Source organism: Heteronotia binoei, chromosome 3 (genome assembly GCF_032191835.1).
Source record: "Heteronotia binoei isolate CCM8104 ecotype False Entrance Well chromosome 3, APGP_CSIRO_Hbin_v1, whole genome shotgun sequence".
Lineage (NCBI taxonomy): Eukaryota > Metazoa > Chordata > Lepidosauria > Squamata > Gekkonidae > Heteronotia > Heteronotia binoei.
In genome coordinates, this window is record NC_083225.1 from 133,078,776 (window position 1) to 133,106,091 (window position 27,316).

Genomic DNA, 27,316 nt, shown 5'->3' on the forward strand with positions numbered 1-27,316 from the left:
AAAAGCAGAAGAACTAACCCTGAAAAAGAGCTGACTGGTTAAATTTAACATCATTTAAAATAAAAGCTAACTAGTTGCTTTAACAATATTAGCAGTAAACATAAGCATAAAAGGTAAATATAGCTGCATAATCCTTAATCTTAATTTATTTATTTATAGCAGACAGAGAAAGCAAAAACAGAAAACACAGTAGTTTATTTGTTTCGTTATAGACAGTTTCTCTTGTCAGAACTATCAAGACAGATTTAAGATTACAAAATATTTGTGTTGCCTGTCTTCTTACAAATTTACCCAGGTTGACTTTTTATCTACTTTAAGGCGGAGCAAAAAACAACAACCCAAAAACAATTTAAAATCTCTTCTTTTTGAATGCTTTCCAAAATTTGATCATCTTGCTGAAATTTGCCTTTTCTCCTCTTGATATCTCCCTTCGTTTTGCTGAAAGTGGTACGATCACCACTTCGTCACATCCTCCCATGCAGGCTATAGTCGATGTTGATTTCCATTTCAACTTTATAGCTATACAGTTATGTCTCCATTTTGCTTTTCTTCCAGACCTTTCCCAACAAATCTTTAGCTTTTTTTCTCAGCTTGACCGACATCACTGGGGACTCTTTATTACTCTGCTCATGTAGATTTTCATTTTCGCTGTATTTCAAAATAAAAGTCCCCGTCTGTTGTTGCACCAACTCTGCTAAATGACCAAGTTCCTGCTTTAAGGAGGTTATGTTAATCATAATATCTCACGCTTTGATTTGAGCTGCCATTTCCTCCATATAAAAAGCTCAGTCTGTTAATCAAAGTTAGAGAATAGTTCAAAGACCCAGTTAACCTGTTTCCTTCAGCTTGAAATTCTCCTCCTGCATTTCAATTATAACCATTTCAGTCCTAATTAAGCATCACATACGTTTCTCTTGTAAGCATATCCCTTTTTTGTTCAGACCGTATTGTAACCAGAAGGTGATCTCATTGACACTTATTTATTTATAAACCAGATCAATTCAAATATCTTTGCTCAGTCCAGTTTAAATTGTTGAAAGTTTCCAGTTTGTTCTTTGCTTTCTGTAACCTTTCTTGCGGAGAAAAAAGGGGGGGATTTCCCTCCTCTTCACCTTTCTTTTGGAACAATTCCAATTGTTGTTATGTTAAAAGATCCATTAATCAGTATTGTTAGATAGCTGATTTACTTTTATGGTAGAATTACAGTGATGAAGGTAGCAGAATGATGCATCAGAATGAATCTTATTGAAAGAAAAGAGCAGTCGGACAATCACCTCTTGCTGCCATCATGGCGATCTTGGCGGTGGGAGCACTGGAGCAGACAGGAAAAACAGGGAGCAACGACCGTTGTTTTTCTGAATCCTGTTGAGTTCCTTGCTAGCAGGGAGCCTCCCCAAGGCCCCCCTCGAGATGCTATGGCTGTAGCACCCCTCCCACCGCCCGATTAGGGGGGGGTCACTGGAGCCAAGCTCCTCCGACCACCTCCTAGCTCGAGGCGCAGAAACCCAGGAAGACCCTTTGTGTCCTAAAGTCCATGTTCCTAACCACTACACCAAACTGGCTCTCAAGAGTCACCAGAAAAGCAATAATGCTAGGTCCGAGGAAGAAAGTTAATTCATTTAAAATCTGTGTAGGAGGAGAGTTTATGGATACCATGGAGCACCAAAAAGGCAAATAAGTGGGTTCTAGATCAAATCAAGTCTGAAGTCTCCCTAGAAGCTAAAATGATCAAGTTGAGGTTATTGTATTTTGGTCACATCATAAGAAGACAAGAGTCACTAGAAAAGCAATAATGCTATGAAAAGTTGAAGGCAGTAGGAATAGAGGAAGACCAAACACAAGATGGATGGACTTAATCAAGGAAGTCATGGCCCAGAGTTTTCAAGACTGAGTAAGAATGTTAACAGTAGGACATTTTGGAGGTCTTTAATTCATACAGTCACCATAAATTTGTAGTGACTTGATGACACTTAACACAGTGTCATCTGCACTTTCCCAAAATATCTGAAATGTGTTCATGCCATAAAGGGGCTGCAGTAGTGCACCACTTGTACACAAAGGAAAAGTCATATTTGTTTCACATTATACAGAAACGTGTGTTCATTGACACTAACCATAAACCTTACTAGGGCAAGAGTTCCATCCAGAGTTTCTGAAATCTTGGATCGCTAGAAGTTCATTTAGAATGACCCATTCATTTCCATTCCATCTTGACAAACATAATGCCTTTAGGACAAGGGATAATTTAATTTGGTCCACACCACATATTTGTATGTAAGTTCAAAGTTATTATCAGATGTTTAATGGAGGTGGAACTATATTTTATACAACTCAGATTGGTAACAGTGGCCTCTGATATCAGAGATGGGGATTTGTATGGGATTAGAGAAATCAATTTATCATCCTTAGATAGGTGGCTGATTTAGGTCTAATTCCATTTACCCAAAGTCTCTGGGCATTTGGAATTTTCTTTTGTCATCAAATTTATGTCCTCAGAAGAAAGTTAATCTATAGGAGGTTACATAAATCTCTTGTTACCAAAAAGATCTTTGCACATGCTCTGAGGAATGTGTTTAGGTAGTGTGTTTAGTTTATTTAATCAACTGTATTGCTTTTTGTTTGTATATCTTTGTGCTGTTGTTGCTGTGTGCCTTTCCTTGTATTTTGTTTCTGCACTTTTCCCACCACCTTTAGAATCTAACCACACTTTTCCTTTTTTCCATCTTTTATAATAATTTTTTATAGTCATTTTTGCTTACTATAATTTATTTCTCTGGGATAGGTCTCGGGCAGTCCAATCCAGACATACATGGTGGCCGGCCGCTCGGGCGTGGATCTATGGCACCGCTCATTGGCTTCCAAAGGGGAGACGTTACGCCACGCTTGGAGGGGGAAGAGCGGCCCAACGAGCGAAAGAGAACCCGTCGCCGTGGTGATTTCACCCAGGCACACGCCATTGGCCCGCTGGCAAGGCGGGGGTGGGGGAGACACAGGCTCGTGCGGGACCACGGGATTGGCCAGCCCGTTGCACATGACCAGGCAAGGGGGTGGAAAGCCCACGCCTGAGAGGTTGTCAATCCTCCCGCTGTCAGAGACTCTGCCAATGGCAGGCAGGTGGGCAGAGGCATGCACGGACAAGCAGGAAGTGCCAAGTGCAGGAGTTTCCTGTCCTAGACAGCGGCTGGAATGTGTGTCTGGGAGTAGTCAGACCAAGTCCAAAAGACACCCCCTGGAGCCCTCCCCCCGGTGTTGCCCTGCTGCCGCCCCCTGCTATGTGCAAGGAACACCTCCCCTGGAGGCCACAGAACTCAGAGTGCGAGCCGCTGGGCATGCATCCACTTCAGTGCCCCCCCCCAAGTGCCCAGCGCACAACAGCCCTGTACAGTCGGGTAGGCCGCCAGCCCAGGCAGGCTGAGGGGCGGCACCCCCCCTCCCCTGTCCAGCCATGAGAGGGGCAGCATGGCGGCTCATAGCCCATTCTCCCCCCCAGAAACAAGTCTGCCCACCCTCAGGCATTCCCTCAGAGAGGCCACTGACAAGGGGGTGGGGTTGCCCCGGGAACGTCTAGCAGATGCCAAGCAGGAGAGACAACAGAGGGCACAGCTCAGACTTTATTTTTCCAGAACAGAGTGCAACAGTCTCCCTGGAGCGCGCTGGGCAGTGTCGCTTTGGGCGGGGCTCCATTCCGAGCGGCAGGCAGAAGCAGCTGAGGGAGTGGGGGGGCGGTGGAGCAACACACGCAGAAGCCTCTGTGTTGGAGTCCCACCTGCAAAACGGAGATAGAGATCAAGAACACCTGCAGGGGCGGCAGCTGGAAAAGCAGGCTGCATTTCAGCTGGGCGCTCTCTTAAAGGGACAGTCTCTAACCCACCTCCCCGCATCAACACACACACCCCATGCCCTGCCAGGGGTTGGGAACGTGGCAGAGGGCAGACTAAGGGAAGGGAGCAGGCGGCAGCACAGAGGAGCGAGGTCAGCACATGCCCCCTGCCGGAGCTCACTGCCTGGTCCAAATGCCAGAGATGCTTGCACACCAAGCGGTCGAGAGCGAGGGAAGGGGGAGGCTGGGGGGAGGACAGTGGAACTTACCCAGCCATGGGCAACAGTCCTCGCATGCAGAGCCTCCGGGAGTCCGGAACCTGTGGAGACCTAGAAACAAGAGCAGTTAGCCCCAGGGGAGAGATCTCTCTCTCCCCCTCACAAGTCAAAGATACTGTCAAAGTAACTGCGCAGTGCAAAACCCGTCGCCAATGTGTCTGCCTGTCATTCACTCTAAGTCTGTATGGCTGGGAGCTCGCTGGCAGAGCTTCCCGCCACGCCTTCCTCTCCCTAACAACTGAGTTGTGCGAGGCCAGAGCAGAAGTATTTCTAGGAAGGGGGAGACCGCGATTGGGTGCTGGGGAGGGAGCTCATCAGCCCGAGGCACGAGGGGATTGGCAAGGCAACCACATCACTCCCTAAGGGGTTTGCGAGCTTCTGCAGCAGTGGAGGCAACCTTTGTTTTCGGTTTCAATGAGTGCCTATGGGACACATCGCTATTTTTGTTGGCGTAACGTTGTGCCTCTCAGGGGGGCATGTCATGGGCCAAACTGCTCAGGAAGCTGCCTAAACCTGGCCGCGCCCCCAACTCTACCCCCTCCTCCACCTGAACGCCACACTCCGCCTCACTTCCGGCCACGCTCAGGCACAGTCCTCAGGCGCCACTGCTCTCGGGCAGAATGGCGCTCGGGCGGCCCCCCACCCATGTAACTCCCCTCCACTGTGGCGGCACCAGTCGTACGTCAGTGCAAACCTTTCCTGCGTCCACGTAGCGGCTTGTCTGCTCCCAAAAGACTTTCCGCACCCCCCCCTCTGGATTGTGCTGTTAATCTCTTCCCCACGTGCTAGCCTGCACAGGTACTACTGGGTGGGTTACAGGGTATTTTCTATGTTTTCTACCTTGTCACTTTGTTATTGCTCTAATACTATGCTGGAGAAGTGCCTGAGTGGTGGTGGTGACAGTATTTTTCTAACTCCTATTCTGCCAGCCACTAACTAGAAGTTATTAACCAATAAGGAAGTTTTTTTGCATCTTCCGGTCCAAAGTCCCTTCCAGTCAAGGGATGAGTCTGAACTTAGATCAGGGACTTCTGTATTCTGGCCCTGCAAAACCAGCTGCCATCTGAGACACAGCCTTGCAGGTCCATGTACTGACAAAATAAATATTTTTCTTGAACTGGCTTCTAAAGTGTAGCTAATGGGATTCTCAGTGTATTGTTTTAATGACACTAGAGGATGGAGGTATTCATAGTCCGTAGGTGGCTTGTCACACACTTCAAAAGGGGGCCACCTGGAACGCGGCAAGCATCAGAGAGGGAGGAGTGGAGCACAGTATATGAAATGTTAAAAATCAGAACAGGGGTTGTCAGATCGCTGAAGTTTGACAATGACTAGTAAACAGTATTAAGAGAGGTAAAGTTTCCATAAATGTTGAAGACACAGAATGGGCCAATCTTCCCCATCTAGTTTGGTTAAAAAAAACAAAACAAAACATAGAACTTTATGCATTTTAAAATATAAATTCTATAATCAAAATGCATATATACCCAATATTAAAGTGAAAACTGCAAACTGCTGTACCATATACAGCAAACACTCATACCAAAATGGAAAAAATACTTCACAGGAATTCTTTTTCTCTATGTGTCCTAAAATTTTTCATTTTTCCACTGAAAACCAAGTACTTTCATATTATACATTTTCAGTAAACAAAAGCTTACCTTTAGAAAGCATTTTAATCTTTCAAAGTGCAAAAAAAAACCCCATCAGGGTTTTTTTTTTATATTTCTCCAAATTTCCCATTGGAAAGATTTAAAAACCTCACTCAGAAAATATGTTGGCCAAATTTTTCTGGGCCATTGCATCGCTATACAGTACCCAATTATTCTATAATGCGACCCTGAACAATACTTTTATCTTCAAACAGCAGGTTTTCTCACATAGTCTACTCAAAACGTTACCAGAAATGGCACAAGAAGAGGGTTACAACTTTTTGTCCAAAGTAAGGATTTTACTACTCATGTAGCTAGGAAAGAAAAGTGGTGACCATCTGCCAGCATGGAACTGCTTTGAAAGTAAACAATTGAATGGGACAACTGAAAGAGCAAGAAAAAAATGTCATCCTTAAGGGTCACAAATAGAGCCATACTTTTTTGTGCTGAATTGCACAAACTCCATCTTGTAATGGTGGAACAGAAGAACAATTGATTATCTCTAATACTTCTATGATAAGGATCAACAGCATTCTGGCAGTTGGAAATGAAAAGGTAACTCCACACTTGTCTACTTAGCTCAAGCACCAGAAATATCCCATAGTATTCCTCTAACTATCTTTTTCTATTACTGATCAAACATAAAGTATACCTAATGGACAGAGTCTTTTAAACTCCATCTTGTTTTGTCTTTCTACCATAATTGCAATTGCAAAAAGCACTGTTTCATGAGGTTCATGATTATAAACAGACAAGCAACTAATTACTGGAAGCCTTTAACTGCAGGGTTTGAATTAAACCTTGATTCAAATTACTAACTGTTGTAGCATCAAAGAAATCAAACAGCTGGAAATGCAAGTCATAGCAAACAACAATGGACATGAAATTACACTCTCTGAAAGATCCCAAACGCTAACCAAAAACTGGCGATTAGACAGAAAAAGCAATGCAAAGTCCTCTGGGGCATGAAAAACAAATATTGATTACCTGAACATTCTTCAAGTTGGTTGGGAATATACTTCAGTAAGAATATGAGTCACTAGCTTCCCTGAAGTCCTTTCCCACCAAAAGAAAAAAGCAACCTCTTAATTGAATAGGAGAACTTATCTAAATTAGGACTGGAAAGCTTGACATTTGCTTAGGTTACAGATTAAATACATTCCACTTTTAACAGCAATAAGAACTTGCAAAGTAGCTTTCCATGTAGATTTGCAGACTCTGCCCTATTGAGTATTTGATTTTGGAGATGATCTCATGCTGCTAAAGCAGGGGTGGCCAAACTTCCTTAACACAAGAGCCACATAGAATAAATGTCAGATGTCTAAGAGCCACAAGTCATGAATGTCAGATGTTTGAGAGCAGGAAGGAAGGAAGAGGTGGAGGTGGAAAGAAAGCAAGTTTAGCTTTAAGTGCATTCTCCACGCTGCAGGTTTTAAAGAGAGAAATGCCTTCTCCAAGCCAGCAGACTGGGTGGTGGGGGTTTCATGAGCCACACAATATGTGTGAAAGAGCCACATGTGACTCCCAAGTCACAGTTTGGCCACCCCTGTGCTAAGGGGGTACTGGCCACTGAAGATCTGATCTTGGAGTGATCCAGAATTTAATCCCATATGCTCAGCAAGCTTCCTTGCACATGTGCCTCATCCTTTGCATGGGAAACCACAGCTGGGAGATCTGCTCTTCTGAAGTGGCAGAAGTGAAAAGCATTTCCTTTTATACCTTCCTGATCAAGCAAATCAATATCCAGATAATTATTTCTGATTAAACAGGGAAAAACTTTTGGCCACCATTACCACAGGATACGTATCACAACACCTCTGTATATGACATGCTAGTGAGACATTTTTCTAATGTCTCTATTTCCCCATATTCATAGACTCAAGTCCTGCCCAAGCATACTAAAAACTTCTGACAGTTTTAGTATTCTAATTTTAAACACAATTGCTACTTCCATTGAAGTTGCTGAAACTTTCTTCTGAGGACCACACAGCACAAAGATGCAAAATGATATTAAGAAAACAGAACAATTTTTGACACTCAAAGGCTGTCCAACATACTAAGTTTTTCAGGTACAGGGAAATCTTTGGCATTGGGGCTCTTTCAAATAAGCAATCCCTCACAGCATTCTGAGATGAAGAGTATCAAGCAGGGAGTACCACATGCACATGTCTGAATTTGCATACTTGTGCTTAAACTGTATGTTACTTATGCAGGCATTTCTTTAAACCCTGTTCCACCCCCAAATTTATAAAGTGATGGGAAGGTCCACGTTTAGGATCAAGGATGGACATGTGGGCTAGTGGACTGAAATTTCCTCATGTTCCATCTCTGAAGCCTCTTCCTCCAAACACTGTTGTCCTAACCAGAAGAACTTCCAAGATCAGAACCTAGCAGGGGAAACAGTGACAGACAGAGACCCCATGTGGAGGCAGCATGGGAAGAGTGGCAGTTCAGTATTCCTGCTGCCCTCTCAGTTTATAAACAACTGAAACAGTAATGGGCTTAAACTAACAGGTTTTTCGGAGTCTGTGTTCTCTAAAGGACAGAACTGTTATTTTTGTGCTTAACAAACATTACTTACGCCACTAAATACTATATTACAGAATCATTTTAAAATTTACTGTATATTTGAAGCAGGTGTAGGGAATTAAACATAGAATATCCAGCACTTTAGACATGGAAAGAGCTGGTATTCCAGACATAAATAAGAATATTTTATAGCACTTCCAAGTGTTCAAAATATGCCATTGCATTATAGTGATGGAAAATCAAAGTACTTCAACAATGCTCTTTGATACCTGTGACAAAAATTAGGACTCCTTTCATTATATACCTCAAAGTATTAAATTGCTATATCTTCAGCATATCTGTGCAGAACAATAAAGTTGTTCTGAATTCTGTAAAAACTGATGGAGGGTTTTAAAACCCAAATATGCTTTACATCTGATATTTACATCTGATTAAATTATTTGAAATAAGAAACGATCCTATTTTCTCTTTTTATTTTAAAAAACTCTCCTACATATTATATTTTCTAGATATTGGCACTTTTATGCACATGTCTTATTTTAAAATGTGTTATACAACTGCACCCTAAGAACTAAAAAGACTAAAGCTCAATTTGGGAACACACCCTGTCTTGTCTAGCACCGGAACCAACACTGACACAGCTGTTAAAAACTTTTAGCAATTATAGATGTGCCATGCATTAATTAATATAGCATACTCAGAACTCAAATTAACAAAACTAAAATTAGTACCAGAGCATCTCTGAATGCCAACGTACCACCAGACTACACGCACAGCTAATTTCAGTCCTATGTTTTGACAGCTTTTTAGTGCTCAAGGGATACCTTGCAGAAATTTAAGGTGTCTTTAATTTAGACACCAAAAAGCAAAAACAACTGCTGGAGACTTTACCAGAGCAGCCTCCAAAAGCAACCTATTCAATAAAAGATACTAACAGAAATTAAGAACAGTTTAATCAAGGCACTGTAGACTACAAACTAACAACAAAAGAAGGTTCTGTGTTCAAAGCAAGCAAGTACTAGAAAATAGCCTGAAAAGTTCACACCTTAAATAAACCAGTCTTCCCATACCCCTTCTAACTCATTATGAACCTGCCTCTTTCTCTGACAGCAAACGCAAGTGGGAAGAAAGATCTAGCAACCTCCCGACTAGTTATCTCTAATACAGCTGTAAGGTTAAAGAGGACTTAAAAACTGGATTCCACAACCCCCAAACACACACTTCTAGCACATCCTTAGAAAATAAGAGTTTAAAGCATCATTTAATGAATTTAAGTGGAGAACGAAAAGGGGATGATTGTTCCCCCATTAACTCGAGGTTAAAGGTTTGATGTTTCCATTTGGGAAATCATCATGCCACAGCGCGCACTGATTGACGTCAGCGCTCCCGCTTAGAGAGATAGATTAAGAGCCTCTGAGCATAAACAGAGTACTATTCTATCCACTTCCACATCTATCCACATCTTCGAGATCAACGAACAAGGCAGGGGAAAGAACACAGCTCTGGTGGAAGCTTGGGTTCTCTTTGTTTTCAGGAGATAAGCGCTACACAACTCCCAGTGGTTACACACAGCAGCCATATGTGCCTGGAGGGTAAAAGCAAACAACCATTTCCAAGGACAGCTCGCTAATCCCCGAATCGACTCAAGGGCCCCGCCGCTAGGGGGCTTCGCCCTCCCCGCATCCCTCTGGCCCCATCGCCCCGCCTTCAGACTACTTGCCCCCCCCCCCCCCCAAAGACTCACCAGATAGTCCCAAGAAGAAAAGCAGGAAGAGCAGAAAGGGCGCGCTCTGCCCGCGGTGCCCCATGCCGCTGGGTCCAGAATTGCGGGCGGGCGGGAGAGCAGCGCGCCCGAGAGAGAGCCCCCGAGTCAACCCCCGCCTCAGCCAAGCGGAGTCTCCGACAGAGGGAGGGGGAAAGGCAGCCGGAGCGCGAACCACACCAGCACCAGCCCTCGCTCGCTCCCCGCCGGCGCTTGGAGGGCGGGAGCCGCCCGCCTCTTCGCTGCTGCCGCCGCCGTCCCCCTCTTCAGGCCGGCCGCGCAGCCAACCACAAACTTTCCCTGCCCTCGCCCTGTTCCCCCTCCCACAGGTACCGAGGGGAGGCCGCCCGGGTCCTCTTTCCCTTTAAAAGGGAGGCGGAGACGGGCAAGCGGCGGCACTCCTCGCCTGCTGGTGGCCGCTGGAGTTGCCTGTCCTTCGACAGCTCTGCGCGGGAAGTGCCCTCGCTGCCTTTGCCGGGCCGAGGAAAGCCATCCACGAGTAGTTCTTGGAAGGAAAGCCCGGCTGCACCTAGCCGCCTAGACACGCCCCACAGCCAGAGCCCGGTGCGCGCCGCCGGCCAGCAAATCCCGCCTTCTTTCTTTTCCTCGAGGATCCCAACAGGGGACAAAGTGGCGGCTCCAAGTAGGGAGCGGAACGCTGAACCGGGAAAGAAGAGGCTTCTTCGAGCGCCGTTCTTTCCTCCGCACGCTCCCGCCCAGCTCCGGGAGTGAAAGAGCTGAACCCAGCAGAGAGAAAATCTCAGGCGGATCAAGAGCGGGAAGCGAATGAAAGGAAAGAGATTCTTGTAGCCCGCCCCTAGACACAGAGGCGCAGCCAAAGACCTTGCGAAAGAGAGAAGCCCAGCAACCTGGTCGCGAATCGCGACGCGAGAAGTTCTGGGACGAAAGATTTACGATGCACTCTGTACACATACTTATTAAGGAGTAAGTCCCGTACTGATAATACATGTTTAGGTTTTCCCGCCTAGTCTTGCGCACTTGGAAGCAAATCCTTTTAACATCAATAGGAATTTTCAGAAAACCTGGCATAAACCTGTGACTTAAGAGGATGCCTTCCAGAATTTGAATGCCCCTTTCTCACACACACATCCATGCATTTGGGATTGCAGAAAGCGCTGCTCGTTTGTGGATATTTTCTGACTTCGAAAATGCAGGCTCAGGAGGGTTCCTCTGCAACCTCTTGATCTGACGGATGATTAAAATCCCTCCCATTTCCTTTCATCATCCCCACAGCCTGATCACTGGAAGAGACGGGGAATTCTGAATAGCGATTAAGAGAAAGGTTCTTCTCGTCATTTGAAGACAGAAAAGCAAAATGCGTTTATTTGGAAATAGGAGGAATATCCTTTCTTCCTCATAAATCTCATGTACATGAAATCACCTGATCACAAAAACCTGATTTTTAAAAGTTCCCTCTCAAATATGTCCTTCAAAATTTCTTAGCCAGACACTAAATGGAATAAAGAGCTCTGCTACATCTGAAATGGCTATCCGGATTCTTTATGCTGCCCAATTCATAGATACAAATATTCTAGGTAGGAAATCAAATAAAGTTTATTAACTTTATTAACACTGCAGCCTTATGAAGGTTGCTCCAGTGTAAGTTTGTTAGTTTCAATGAGTTTTGACTAGAATAACTGCATAAAATTGTGTTGTAAGACTCCTGTCTTAACTTTTGTGTGATAAGATGTACAGTGAAATGCAATACATAGTGCTTGTTTATTATTATTGTTGTTGTTGTTGATAATCAAATTTCTATCCCCCCCTCCCCTGATAGGGACTTGGGGTGGCTAAGAGCATATAAAATACACCTGATAAAAACAATACAAAAGATATAATAAATTAAATATAATAAATAAAATGATTAAAAATCGCCGTTAAAATCTATTCACCATGAAGCAGAGTAGGATGTGTGGATGATGAAGACAACAGCTGAAACATACCAGCTGCCTGGTGGATCATTACCCAAAGGCCAACTGAAAAAGACCAGCCTTGTAAGACCTGTGGAACCTAGAGAGGTCGTGCAAGGCACACACCTCTTCAGGCAGCTGGTTCCACAGGATGGGGACCACTAGTGACAAGGTCCTCCTTGTTGGTGCAAGGTGGACAGTTCATGGATCAGGGACCTTGAATAAGTGCTGAGGTAAAGATCAGGGAAGATCATGCCAGGAGAGGTTGATTTGGTATGTTATATACATTTCTATAGCCTTGTATTCTGTGTAACTCATCTGTCCTACATTGTTTTATCTGCATTCTTCACATGTGGCACTTGGTTGAAGACCAGAATTCACAAAGATGTGACTCGAGGACTGTCATAATCAGTTAATTCCCCATTGTTCCAAGGTATCAGTTTGAATGAGCTTTAATTCAAAATACCTATTTTTGATCCAATTGAGCTGTATTGAATAAGCACATGTTCAAAATGCAGGAAAAACAGAGGGAATCAGATTTGCCTCTGCTTCACAGTTTTCCATGTGACTATGCAAACTGATCTCCAGGAGGTTCCTTGAATTATGAATCTAATACCCCAAAAATGCAGAAGGAATGTAAAATACTAACTGGAAACGATTAAACTGAATGAAAATTGTGGCATAATTCAACAGTGGCAGAAACCAGAATCCCTAGGGGATAGTCTAGTTGCTCCAAAATAAAAGTCTTGAGTATAATATAGTATTCAAAGAAAATCAGAAGTGCAACAAAAATAGACAGGCAAGAGAGATATGTCAAAGGGCTACGGCCTCCTCATGTGAACCTGTTTGTTTCAGCCTTGGAAAATGGAGTCAGGATTCACGATCTAATCATTTGTATAGGGGAGGAATTCAATAATTTCCTTAAAAAAACAAACTGGAATCTGAATTAAGCCATACCACATATCACTTTTCAGGCCTATTTCGTTTGGGTGGGTCTGTGTACAAGCAAAGGTACAATCACCCAGTCTATAGAAAAGGAGAGAGTCGGGAAGGGGGGGGGGTAGTGCTGATTTATGCCAGGTGACAGAGGGTGCTGGTTCCTCTTTTGGACCTGCTGTTGCTTTGGTCCACTGGTGCCACTATCCTTGTGCCATTTGGTCAGGCATGCTTAATTGAGGGGGGGAACATGTGGACATAAGCAGAATCTGGAAAACCAGGATCAAGGCCAAGGGAGCAAGGAAAGAACTGTTCAAAATGGCAAATTTTCAGTGGGCGGCCCTTTCACTTATTCTGTCCAAGAAGTGGCAGTGACTGGATCAGTCTTTCCCACCTCCAAATCCAACAAGCTGAGCAGAAATCCAGAAAGTGGAGGGTGAGGAGGCAAAGTCCTGACCATTTTGACTTAGAGGAAATCCTCCTTGTGCAAAGGTGTGCCCAGATCTGATGGGTTTTGCTACAGTTGCTGCTGTTCCACAGATGGCAATGGTTTAAAACCATGCAATGATGATTTGGAAGACAAGTCAGCCACAATGAGTCCAGGTCTATGGTTGGTGGTCACTGCAAGCTGCTGGGGATGGATCATGGGGTGGGAGAGAATCTGAAGCTTGAAAGGTGTGGGTTGCAAGTGACAAGGCGAGAGGATGGAAAGGTTGGAGAAGTGGAACAGCTTTTTAAGAGCCTGTTTTGAGTCCTTTAGGGACTGCACAAGAAAGGCCTGAAACAGCTGAGTGGCAAAGAGCATTCCCCACAGTTCCAACTGTTTTTGCGACTTTCACAAACTCTATCTGAAGGAACTGCAGTCCCTTCAAATGGGGTTTGTTGGGCCCACAAGCTGAACTAGTTCACTAAACATGAGCAGAACTTGAAAAACCAATATCGACCTTTTTGGCACCAGGGACTGGTTTCGGGGAAAACAATTTTTCCACAGACCAGTGGGGGGCAGTATTGGGGGTTTTGTCCCACTTAAAGATCCATGGGGGTCTTTAAATGGGGGGGGGAGACTGGGGCTGCTTCTGCTACCTTCCCACTAGTTGCAACCAAATAAATCCAAATCACTCTGTGAAAAATATATTTACAAAATGTGATTTATACCAAAAAAAAGTGCCATTCAGCGACCTCATCATTTTACATACCGCATGTGCATATTTATGTACATATATTTATATCAGTCCACATCATAAATAAATCCAAGACATGAATTCAAAAAGAGCTCCAACGGACAGCTAGCAGTGTAAAGCCCGTTTCGGACCAGATGTAGGCAACAGCATTCTAATTTTGTGCATAAATTTGTGAAAGATCTGAACATTGTGAAATTCTCTACACATATATCACAAGTTCTACAAAACGCTCCCTGGAGGAAGGACCTGGCAGTCCCATTAGTTGTTGTGTTGGAAAGCAACAAAGTCAATAAACATGTCAGAATTTAAGAGTGATGGTGAGAGTGTCACAAAGCAATAAATGCAGAGTCTGTTAATTGCTCTATAGCTCTTCAAGCCTACATTAAACTGAGAACATGTTTTTCTCAGAGGTGCTCCTGTCCACCTAGTTTACTTTTTAACATGTAGCATACATCATAAACATCATTCCGGTTTGCCAATACAAAAACAAATACATTAGAATATAGTGGAAGTATTTGTAATGAGATAAACAGCCAATCTCCCTTATTTTAAGTTTGTCAATACAAAAAAAAATTCTGATACACTATTCTAAATGAGAAATACATTAGAACACTGTGGATATATAGCTCTACTTGGTGAGAATGGGATTAGCATATGTAATAAGATAAGAAACCAATATCCCTGTTCAGTCCTTGGGAGGTGTTTGTTCCAATTTCATAATAATTCGTAATTCAGCATTCAGTATTCTCCATTCTGTCCTTGAAGTTCCTTTGCAGTAAAACAGCTAAGTTTTGAGGTCACCCATTAAACGTCCTGGAAGGTTAAAGTGTTCTACAGGTTTCTCAGTTTTGTCATTCATAATGTCAGATTTGTGTCCATTTATCTTTTGGTGATGGTTTGTCCTGTTTGCCCTATGAAGAGAATTGAATAGCATTGTTGGCATTTGATGGCACATATAATGTTGTAAGATGAACAAATGTATGAGATGGTGTAGTTAATGCTGTTAAGTCCAGTGATTGTGTTGTCTGGGTGTATGTGGCAGCAAAGTTAGCACTTGAATTGATTGCAGACCCTAGTACCAGTGTCCATGCTGAAATGAGTTGTATTGTTGTGGGTGATGAGCTGTCTGTGTGCAAGAAAAGGTTTGCCACCCAGTACTTTTGAAGAGAGCTGTCATTGTCCAATAGAAGTTGTATGTTGTTGATGATATATTTAACTTTTTTCATTTGAGAGTTGTGTGTTCTGTTGTTGCCTTTTTTGGGTCTGTCTTGTAACAGGTTTTTTTCTGGGTATTGTTCTGGCTTTGTTAATCTGTTTCCTGAAAACAAATGGTATCTAAACCAAACTGGTTTCTCTTTCAATTTGTTAATTGTCCTATTTTACCATAGATTCTAAAGTGATACTATTTTGCATGCTTAACCACTCCCCACCAGTTATATATAACTCTGCTCACTGTACCCCATTTCATCATCTGGTTAAGTGTACATGCATATGAAAGCTTACATTCTGAATAAAACTTTGTTGGTCTTAAAGGTGCTACTGGACCCCAACTTTGTTCTATTGCTTCAGACCAACATGACTGACCATCTGGGTCTAGCCATGCTCTCTTTTGCCTAGTTCTCCCACATCCCAGGCTTCCACTCACTCAGAGTTATGTTCCAGTGACTCCTCCGCTCCCCTTCTTCCTCCTTTTTACCATAGACTTTATGCTGATCTCCAGCTCTCTCTTCCTATCCTGCCTTGGCTAAAGCTTCATATCTCCATCCCCTCCCCCTGGTGTCTGCTACATTCCCTTCTGCATCTGTCTTGGACACATGCACATACATCCACCAGGGGCTAAACTTGGACTGGCTGTTAGGTGGTCACATCTAGCTTAATGGGACAGCTTCCACTAGGGGTGCGGTCACACTCACCATTAAATCCATCTGCAACGTGCCTCTATTATAATCCACACAACCAATTTTCCTATCAGATGACAGCCAGGCTCCCGTTCTATCCCATGTGGGTCCCGTTGCTGGTCGATCAGAGTGCTCTACCGGACCTCGTTTCATGAGACGTCAATTAAAGACGCAGGCGCAGTGATGTCCGCTATCTGCACTATCGAGCAGATTCAGCGTCTCCTCCCTTCTCCACGAGAGACCTCGCACACCCACCATGACCTCGTTCTCGAGGGCGGGGATGTGCGTCACTTTTAAATGGGTCGGATCACTAACAGTTTTGCTAGTCCGTTGGCACTACTTTTCCAGCACAAGCACTATGCGTGCAGAAAAAAAACCAGAAATTCAAATCAGTTCACATCTAGTTCACATCTAGTTTCAAAAGTGAGTTTTGTTTTCGGACATAGGGGCGGGTAAACGATTTATCGAGCCAACATTCGCTCGCTCATTCACTGGCGCAATGATATCACTTGAAGGGGGCTTTGGGAGGGAAGCTGTAGTGCGCTTCCGACGAGTCGCCAACGATGGAGCGTTCAGACAGAGAAATTCCCCTCAGGAACCATCAGAAGAATTTTGTTCCGGATTTAAAGCAGTATCAAATTAGTCCGCGCCCCAGTCATCTCAACGCAGGACTTGAACGAGCTAACCACCATTCGCAGATGCTGACGTTTGGACAACCGCTTAAAATCCAACATGCTTCCGGACTCCACTCATGCCCGTAGCAGGATTTTCTGAACGTCTGACCTCACCCTAGGAATTGTTTGATTGCTTGGTGATTGCTCATTTCCTCAATGTGTTTTGTTTGCATTCCCCAATTGTGTGATTTTATCTTATTGCATTACTTTCTAAAATCCACCTTCCCATTTTGTTTTTCTGACAATTGCTATATCAATCTAGTTAACTTGAAACTGCTCCCACTCTCCTCTGTGTCTGTATAATATTGATCCAAGATTTTTCCTGCACATACAGAGATTTTATTTCCCATATCATGGTGAGTAGGTAGTTGCATAAAGGCCACATCCCGCTTACTTACATTGTTACAAATTGTAGTCTGTGATTTGGGTCACTTGAGTGATCTGCTGAGCATTTGTTTTGAGACAGATCTACTTGATCTGCAAAATGTGGGTTGAATAATTTCACACATTGAGCATGTGTTTTGTGATCTCACATCAGAAGGCCTTTTGTCCTCAGAACTTAAAACTCATACTCTGTATTTTCAGTTTATCACTTGCATGCAAGTTTTCTAGAATGCATTTTAAATTTTTAAATTCTTTTGGAGGGTTTGTGTCTGCATCTGGAAGTCATGGCAACCTCTGGTGACTGACCCCTACTGGAGCCCTGAGAATATTCGGAGTTATTCAGGTGGCTGAATAAAGCCTGTCCCTGTCCTCCTGACTGCTGGTACTCCAATCCAAGTACTTTGGCTAAACCTTGCTTAGCTTCCAATATGTGACTGGTGTGCCTGGGCTATCCAGGCCAGGGCAAATGTTTAATTTCTTAATATTATGTTCCAAATGTGTGATCTGAAATATTGTGTGTGTGGCTCACCTGCTTAGATTATGGTGCTGTACATGCATGTTTAGTCTTTGCCTTGTGCTTCCACCAAACAGCAGTTCTGCTCTGTGCTCTTGGCTAGAATTGCTGGAAGAGGATTGGGGCAGAAAAATTAAAGGGAAGTGCAGGTGGATGGAGTTTATTTTATAAGCAAATAGAATACCAGAGAAGGCAGAATGTCTTTATATTGTGTGGAAGTTAAAGCAGGAGTCTTAACTGACAATGTTCATACTTCTTGGAAACTTCAGTGAATCTGTAAGAACTTTAACATTTCTTTTAAGCTGAAGGCTGTTTGACCCTGGATTATATGTAAGGTGAATGATAAATGTGTAAGCACATAAACATGTTATGTGATTGTTTTTTAAAAAGAGGAAAAGATAGTGTAAGGTGACCTGCTCCCCTACAACAGTACCCACCATTTCAAGATAAGTTTCTTATTCAAAATCTTTCTTTTCTTTTAGATGTCTGTACACAGGCTGTTTTAAATCCCACAAGGGCATGATGCAGAAATGGGAACATACAACCTAAATAAATCTCACCATCAAATGAAAGTCAGTGAACTAGTCCCACTGACTTTAAAAGTGCATTTCCCACTGAAGGGAAGCAACTTTTTTGTGCATAAATGCATACATGTGAGTACATTTATTTACAACCAACATTTAATTTGTTTTTAGATTGGAGTGTAAATTTTATGGGTGCTGTCAGTGTAGGGGGTAAAATTTGTAGCTCCCTTTAGTAGATGGCAATCAAGTTATTCCTGCAACTACATAAGACAGGCCGTTCAAAACTTCCAGTGTTATAAAGTTAAACAACATGAGGAAGATCATTTGCAATATGTTTTTTTTAATCTGATAGCTAAAGTCATTGTTGAACTTTCTGACTGAATGAGAACATGTTATATGAACACTCCAGAGCAATTTATAAAAACAGGCCAAAAGCCAAAACATGTAAAGAGTGTGCCCTATTGTACGAAATTAATGCTGTTCTATATACCCAGTGTTATAAAATATATTAGTATAATAACAGCTTTATGCAGGGCACTTCAGCTGTCTGGATTTTGATCTCTTCCTCTTACCAGTATAATAAATTACAGTAATAGGTTTTGGCTTAGTGCCTTGAACATTCTTTGATTCTAGGTGAGGCTGTTTGAACAGGTCAGGGAACTGAAACTGTTGATTTAAAAACTGGAATGGTTTTCTGTTGTTTGTTGGGATTTATGTTTAATCCTCAGGTTCAGTGAAGGGACGGTATGCTGTGTTGGTAGGCTACTTTCTGTGGTTATCAAGCATGTAGTTTTTCTCTCACTTTTCTTTCTTAAACTTCTGAACAGATTTAGATCACAAGCCAGCTGAAATAGGTGTACTATGTTTCTTAATTCTATTAGAATGTTTCTATATTATTTTTGTGATAAACTGTATGTGTGAGAATGGTTTCAACATACGTGCAGATTAGATTTGCCAATCCCCAGGTGGGGGCAGGGAATCCCCCGGTTTGGAGGCCCTCCCCCTTGCTTCAGGGTAACCAGGAAGCAGGGGGTGGGGAGGAAATGTCTGCTGGGCACTCCATTATTCCCTATGGGGACTGATTCCCATAGGGTATAATGGAAAATTAATCCATGGGTATCTGGGGCTCCAGAAAGGCCGTTTTTTGAGGTAGAGGCACCAAATGTTCAGCCTAGCATTCAGTGCCTCTCCCCCAAATACCCCCCAAGTTTCAAAAAGATTGAACCAGGGAGTCCAGTTCTGTGAGCCCCCCAAGAAGGTGCCGTATCCTTCATTATTTCCAGTGGACGGAAGGCATTTGAAAGGTGTGTGGTCCCTTTAAATGTGATGGCCAGAACTCCCTTTGGAGTTCAATCATGCTTGTCACAACTTGCTCCTGGCCCCACCCCCAAAGTCTCCTGGCTCCACCTCCAAAGTCCCCAGATATTTCTTGAATTGGACTTGGCAACCCTTGTGCAGATAGTGTTTGTGATGCATAATTTTAAAAAGGCGTTGGGGGAGGGGGCTGCAGCATAGTTGAAGTTCTGTGCAGTTAGGGGTGAGACCACATGATGCGCACCTTTGGTTCATTTCTGTTTGTAATATAACTTGAACATTCTGCTGGTATTCTGATCCTAAAGACTTTCCACAAAAGATATTTCACTTACAGATACTGCATTCTAGCTATCACTACATTAATGCTACTAAATGATATGCACTAATCAAAACTCATGAAAAACTCCATTTAAGAGTTTTGATAACTTATTAGAATTGAAAAATCAATGAGAATTATTAATAGAAGGCTTCTATTCTGTTACAATGGCATTCGGCTAAAGGCTTACAGCACAAGAATGTCAGGAGGAGGAGAGAGTGACTGAGCAAGTATGTAACTGACCAGGATGTTTGCCATTGGGCACATTTACACAGATGTTGCCACAGAAGAAGATTATATTTATAGGAATGTATTTTCAAAGTGCTACACTAATCACATTGGTGGTTCTCTAGTACAAAGAAGACTTTTATTGTACAATAGGAATAAATACAGTGGGCTCTAGAAAAAGGATTTCGGTGAGTGCCTTGGCTTTGGGCACTCAGCGTCAATTTGCTATGGTGTCATAGCATGACACTGATCACACAGATCCTGAAGGTCAGCATTCCTTTCATCTGCAGTGCATTCTTGCCACCTTTTCCTGCCATATTCAACCTTGCAGTGTTTAGCATCAGTGTGTGTTTGTAGCGTTATCTGATTTTTTTAGCCTGGCATGGTTGTGTTATGGTATACCATAGAGTATGTGCCTCAAGATGACTATTTTCTGAAGTGATCTGACTTCAGCTTTCCATCTCCTTCCCACTCCCTGTAACCTCTACCTGGGAAAAGTATAATATTTATCCACAGTGGGGACCAAAGCATGAGGGGAAAAAACCCAGCAGTGTATAATGACACAGAGTCCACACTTAAGAGCAGCTATTTTCTGCAAATGAGCTAATCTCTGCCATCTGGAAAGCAGTTGTAATTCTGAATGATCTCTAGCCCTCACCTGGAGATTGGCAGCAATGATTCACCAGGAGGAAATGGCTGTTTTGGCATGTGGAGTCTATGGCATTGTACCTGTCTGAAGTCCCACCTCTCCTCATACCACCCTCTCCAGGCTCCACCTCTCAAATCACCAAGAATTTCCTAACCTGGAATTGGCAACCCTATCTTTTTCCCAGCCATCCATCAGCCTACCTTTATTTGCCCCTCTGACTTCAGCTTTCCATCTTCTCCCCCCTCCCTGCAGCCTCTACTGAGGAAAAGCACAGTCTTTCTCCACAGTGGAGACCAAATCAGCTTACATCATTCTCCTCTTCCCCTTTTGATCTGCACATCAACCCTGTGAGGTAGGTTAGGCTGCAAGTCTGTGACTGGTCCAAAATCACACAGTCAGCTTCCACAGCAAGAATCTGGGTCTGGCAGACCCTGCTCTGAAGCGCTAACTGCAACTCCACACTGGTTGTCACAGTGGGCTGCTGCTGAACAGGATCAAGCAGCTCGGCTTAGTTATGCCAGCCAGGTGGCACTCAGTCACTAAGAGATGCTGCCAATGAGTTCTCCCTTAAAGGCCAAAATAGGCCAGGAGAGGACCTCCTTTCTCTGCCTTTTACTGACAAAACCAAGCTTGGAATACTATGGTTGCCTAACAACAGCCACTGAGGGAAAAGGTAGTAGTTGGTGAAGGCAGCTTCCCCAGTGGCCCAGTCCTCATCAGTCCTGGGGCTGAAGCATGGGGTTGTACTTTACTGAGATTGGCATGCAGCTCTGCCAATGGAAGGTGAGGTGAATCATCAGCAATACAGCTTGTCTCTTATAGAGAGAGATAAGCACACACAATTTTGTTTTCTGATGTGCACCTTTCAGATTCAAGACAAACGTTTTGCTTGTACATGTTGGCATTCATGCAGTGCTGTAGAATGAGGAGAAGTCAGGGAAAGAAGCAACAGGTATAATTGCTGCTGTGGTGATGGACAGAAGCAACTAGTTTGTTTGCATCCCTATGACTACAGGCAGTGTGATAGATCAGAATGAGCGGGTGTATACATAAATGCTGTACTTGTCCTGCTAGACCCTTGCTAAATATTCTGATTTCTCTCAGAGATGTGGATACACTGCAATTAGTAACACAAACAGAGATTACAGAACCTCTGCAGATCCAGGTCCACTGAGTAAAGCAAAACTAAATATTTCTCAGAGTAATGAATGCTATTGGCTGACTTTGGGCCAGAGCACTTTCTGAGTGACTTCACAGGTATGTTGTGAAGATGGCTTGGGGAAGGAAGAAAAAACATGTTCACTATCTTGAGCTCCTGAAGGAAAGGGGGATAAAAGTAAACAAACAGATCCAATACTAGGGATAAAGATGGGGGAGAAAGACTCACAAAGCAATTGTCAGAGGGGTGAGTGGTGTGACTCTGTTGTCTGCTCTCATCCAATCTCATTCCCTGAATGCCTGGTACAGAGATGGCCACATATGTGAAGCCTGCTCAGTGCCATCTTATCTATTATTTATATATTACTGGTGATGGCTGTGCCTTGCGTTCTGTGCTCTTGGGTTATCATGAACAGTTCTTGCCTTGAAAATCCTACAGGGTTACCATAAATCAGCTGTGACTTGATAGTAATGATCACCACCACAAAATTATTGCTGGAAATGTATTTCCCTTTCCGAGAGAAACAAAACAACAATAATAATAGCTTTGTATGTAAATGTAATGAAATAAACTAAAGTTTTAAAAAGAAGAAATGAATACAAAATAAAACACCCCCATCCCCAAATTCTGTGCACATCTCTAGTGCTCATAATAAAATCTAGTTGTTTTAGTTATCCGTAGGGTTGCCAAGTCCAATTCAAGAAATATCTGGGGACTTTGGGGGTGGAGCCAGGAGACATTGGGGCAGAGCCAAGAGCAAGGGTGTGACAAGCATAATTGAACTTCAAGGGAGTTCTGGCCATCACGTTTAAAGGGACTGCACATCTTTTTAAATGCCTTCCTTCTATAGGAAATAATGAAGGATAGGGGCACCTTCTTTGGGGGCTCATAAAATTGGACCCCCTGGTCCAATCTTTTTGAAACTTGGGGGGTATTTTGGGAGAGGCTCTAGATGCTATACTGAAAATTTGGTGCCCCTATCTCAAAAAACAGCCCCCCCCCGAGGCCCCCGATACCCGCAGATCAATTCCCCATCATTCCCTATGGGAATTATTCATGGAGGTGCATGATGGCTATGGGGGTGGGGCTTCCCCCGCCGGCCAGCTGGCTGGGGGAGGGGGGAAGCCTGTAAAACTAGGGGATCCCCCTCTGGGACCTGGGGATTGGGAAGCCTAGTTATCCGGTAATAGTCTCAAGAAAAAGTCCCTAGTACTGTTTAAAATACATAGCAGTAGAATACAGGTAGATTGATCTCAGTGGCACATTTCACTCAGTTTTTTACAAGAATTAACAATCCTTGCAGCAGCCGGGCAGTGAAAAATCAAGCCTGTGATCTTTGTATTTAAGGGAGGAGATGTTATTCAAAAGTTGTTTCACAGAATATGTGGCTATATCTTGTAAAAACGCTGGTGTTCCTTTTCAGTTTTTTCCTCTCTCTCTCTTTTTTTTTTACACGCTTGAAGGCCTCTATTTGCATGTTGCTTATTCTTTTCTTATACTTGATGGACTGATACGCCGATTGATTTAGGCCATTTTCCCCACAATTTCCATTTTGTAGCAATTTAAGCTTTCATCACAGGTGTCAGATTAAGTCAAAAGCTTTTTAAAAGACCATAAAGTAGTCAAGTACCTTCTGGTTTTTTAAGAAAAAATATTTTTTGCATATGTATTTATGAGGCACACAGTAAATATATGATAAATGGTTTATTTCAATGGGAAGAATCCAATTTGACTTTCATGTATGGTGGTTGTGATGGTTAGTTTTCTGTTTTATTATTCTGTTGTTGCTGCTGCAGCAGATTTATTTATTTACATTTTCTTTTACATGGATGCCTCTGTAATTGCTTGCTCAAAGACATCTCTCATTTTCTGCCCTGAGATAATTAGCTGCTCCATACATATCTTAGAAGAATGTGTAGGATGAAGAATGAGGTGCAAGAATTCATGTTCTCATCCAGTTTATGATCTTAAACCACTAGATATAACCAAGCAGGACATCCAAACATAGACTCAGAGTGGCATGTGTCCCACATCAGTAAATTTTGGAAGATTACACATCAGATTGTGTAATCAATTTATACAAGGGAGAGAAAGGGTTGGAGGAACAACTGTATTGCTAAGGATTTGCTTCCCCTTCTTGTTCAGGTACCCATAAAGTCTGAGCATGACCAGAGGCACAAGTAGGGTTCCTTGGTGCAGCATCAGAAGCAAAATGAGGAGGGAGTCCCATTGTTGCAGTGGCTCTTCCACTCATGTAACCAGAGTGTCCTGCATGTCACATTTCTCATAGACAGGCCTAATTTTGGACAGGAGCTCATAGGAGCAGAGCTCAAGAACCTCAACATTTTATTGTGCTCTTTCTTTCTTATCCCGCCCCCCCCAAACACTTGCTTCTGGGCTCCATTGTTCAAACCCCCTGTGAGAATTTTGCTGTGAACTCTAAGATTTGACAAACATTCCAATATTTCCCCCCACAAAAAATGGAAAAATAACCACAAAATATCAAGCAGACAGATGGAAATCTTCATCATGCCATTGTGGCCACATAGGAGAAAGTAATTTTAAAAGTATGGTAGCAGTAAGGTTTTATTATGACCATTATAATTCAAGAAGCATTTTAAGGTACCTGCTGAGCTGATATAACCTAGTACACTTTCCAATGATGTCAGGGTGTGCTGCATATGCAAATGAATTATGCAAATAAGTTGTGCTAATGAGCCCTGGCACCTCTTTTTCTACAAAATGACCCTTGCTCATAGATAAGTCCATTTCTTCCATCTGAAGAACAATCTACAAACTGATTATCAGTGTGCCTAGAATGTAACAACTCCTTGGAGTAAAGAGGACTCTACGGTCTACAAACCAATATCCCCTGGTGGTTCCCAGCCCCAGGGACATCTGTCTTGCCTCAGCTTGGGCCAGGGCCTTTTCAGTCCTGGCCCCTACCTGGTGGAATGTGCTTGCATTAAAGATCAGGGCCCTGCGAGACCTATTACAATTCTGCAGGGCCTGTAAGACTCTTCCACCAGGTCTTTCGTTGAAGTTGCAGGCATTCACTCTGTATCTGACCTCCCCTCTAGTGGCTTCAGGTCCTAGTGACCATTTGGGCCCAATTATCTGTGGAGGCATTGTTTATTTTTAATGCTGATGATCTGATTCTTTCAAATGTATTTTAATTACTTAATGGGTTTTATTGTATGGTTTTTGATGGAACCCACCCTGAGCCTGCTTGCAGGGGAGGGGGAATACAAATGAAATGAAATAAACAAATATTGTGCATGATTACTGAGGGTGCTTATATCGTGAGTTGGTATAAATTGTAGTCTAATGCAGTATACCATCACCGTAAACAGCATCTTCATATGGTGCTCCTTCTTGCCTAATTGGTCAAGAACAGACATAAATAATAACCTAGTAGCATGTGCCTCTGTTTTGTTCCCCTAAACCCTATAGGCAAAGAGTAGTAGTGGTGGTGGTGGTGGTAGCAGCAGCATTTTGTATTTTGTATGTGTGCGCATGCACCTGGAAGTTATGGCAACCTCTGAGGGCCTGGAGGATATTCAGAGAGGTGGCTGCATTAAGCCTGCCGTTGTCTCCATTTCTGGTGCTCCACAAAGGTCTCCCATCCAGAATACTTGCCAGAGTAGACCCTACTTATGAGTTTGAGCTTGACTGGGCTATCCAGGTAAGGTTATTATTATTCCACATTTCTCACTGGGACCCCAGGCACATTACAAGTGTTATTTTTAAATATTTTCAGTCAATTAATAAGCAGATTACAAAATATGATAACAGTTGAATCCAACAGCAAAGATTCCAAGTAACATAAAAGAATGCAGTTGAGCTGGGATTATAGATGGAGAGGGGGGAACATATATATACATAGAATGTATATAACTTCTTATGGGGCACCCCTCTATACCTTGAACCTAATGAGTGCCACTGTGCTGTGATGCTAGAAATAGAAAAAGAGTAAAAATAGTCTGGTAGTCAAAATGATGCATGCCTAGAAAGGGGATCAGGGCTTTTGAGGAAGATGTGACATGAACAGGGTTAATTTGATTCATGACTATCTTCGACTGGCCAAATGCCCTGTAAGGGAGAGGCTGCTAGCCATATTTAAATAACACCCAAGAACATTTCAGATGTTACTGTTACATGGAAATCAATCACATATTTCTCTGCTTTGAATTCATGGATTAGGAAGGTTATCCAGTTACCTAGTCCATGTATTTCATCCTTCAGGTAAATGCTTATATCACACTTACAATACATTACATTAGGTACTTTTTACATGCAAATATATTGCCATGGAGGGAACTGTAATTGTTAAGAAGCTGCCACCAAGTATCATGAAAACTGCAATCTTAAATAGTACAAACAAGAACAGTAGTATAGCCTAGGGGGTGGTTATGCTGCCAAATCAAAGTCTTCTTTCTGCTCACCAGTTTAAGAGCACTGGGAGGACAAAGTGGAAATGATTTAACAGAATATATGAACAACCTCACTGACTTTGCAAAGACAATGATGTAGGGAAAAGTTGTTGTGTGGTCCCGGGGGAAAAATTTAGGCTGGTAGACAGGAGAGTCCAAGCTAGGACCGCCAAGGTAGCCTCCTCAGAAGTGGTGCCTGTTCCACGCGCAGGCAACTACCCAGGCACAAATTAAGAGTCTCAGTGCATGGATAAGATGATAGTGTAGGGAGGAAGGGTTTAAGTTTGTTAGGTATAGGGATGCTTTTTGGAACAAGTAGGACCTGGACATTTGTCCTGAGAAAGAACCAGGCTGCTGGGGCTTAAAATCAAAAAGGTGGCAGGGCAGTTTTGAAATTCAATTCTGGGAGAGATCCAACAGGAAATGAAATGTCTCTGGTTCGGGATGGCTCATCTCTAAGAGATGAAAGGGTAGCTGTTACTGTTCTAGAGGGGAGTGAGGGTGACAAAAATATTGACTACCTAGCAAGGTCTATAGGCCACAGGAGGAAGGTTACAGGCAGGGCCGGCTTGCCTACTAGGCAAACTAGGCGGTTGCCTAGGGCGTTGGGAGGAGGGGGTACCAAATTGGGCTCCCCCCTCCCGGTGCTCATGACAACTGCCTAGTTTGCCCCACTGCCACTGTGTGCCTTCCCTTCCTTCCTCCCCCTGGCGCTACAATGCAGCCGCACTTTCCCCCTTCCCAGAGGCATGCTGAGCCTCGCTACGTCGAAGCTGTACCCGATCGGCTTCAATGCAGCCAGCACACCATCTAACACTTTGAAGCCAGCAAGGGAGAAGGCTTCTCTCCCCCTCGCTTCCAGTTCCAGGATGGGAGGGAGGGAAGGTGGCAGCGGGCTGTGGGGGGGGGGGGGGAGCCAGGCCTCGTGTGTGGAGGGGGGCAGTGGAGCGCAGCAACGTGACACTGCAATGGCCAGGCAGGGGCGGCTGAGGGGGTGGCAGACAGGAAGCCTGCCTAGGGCACTATGCACCATCAGGCCAGCACTGGTTACAGGCCTAACCTGTCTGGGGAATTATAGATGTTTATATTTAGATGCTAGAAATGTCCAAGATAAAATGGGGGCTCTGGAATGCT

The 27,316-nt window shown here is 43.4% G+C and overlaps 1 protein-coding gene across 2 annotated transcripts in view; it reads right to left on the reverse strand.

Annotated features, from left to right (window-relative positions):
* LOC132568537 (prostaglandin F2 receptor negative regulator-like) overlaps nt 1–10,259 on the reverse strand; it is a 134,834-nt gene extending 124,575 nt beyond the window's left edge. For both annotated transcript variants that reach the window (XM_060234459.1, XM_060234457.1), the window contains exon 1: nt 10,024–10,259. In XM_060234459.1, the coding sequence (XP_060090442.1) occupies nt 10,024–10,087 (64 nt within the window). In that variant the 5' untranslated portion in view covers nt 10,088–10,259. The remainder of the gene's footprint in view (nt 1–10,023) is intronic.
* Between the last annotated feature and the right edge of the window lie 17,057 nt (nt 10,260–27,316).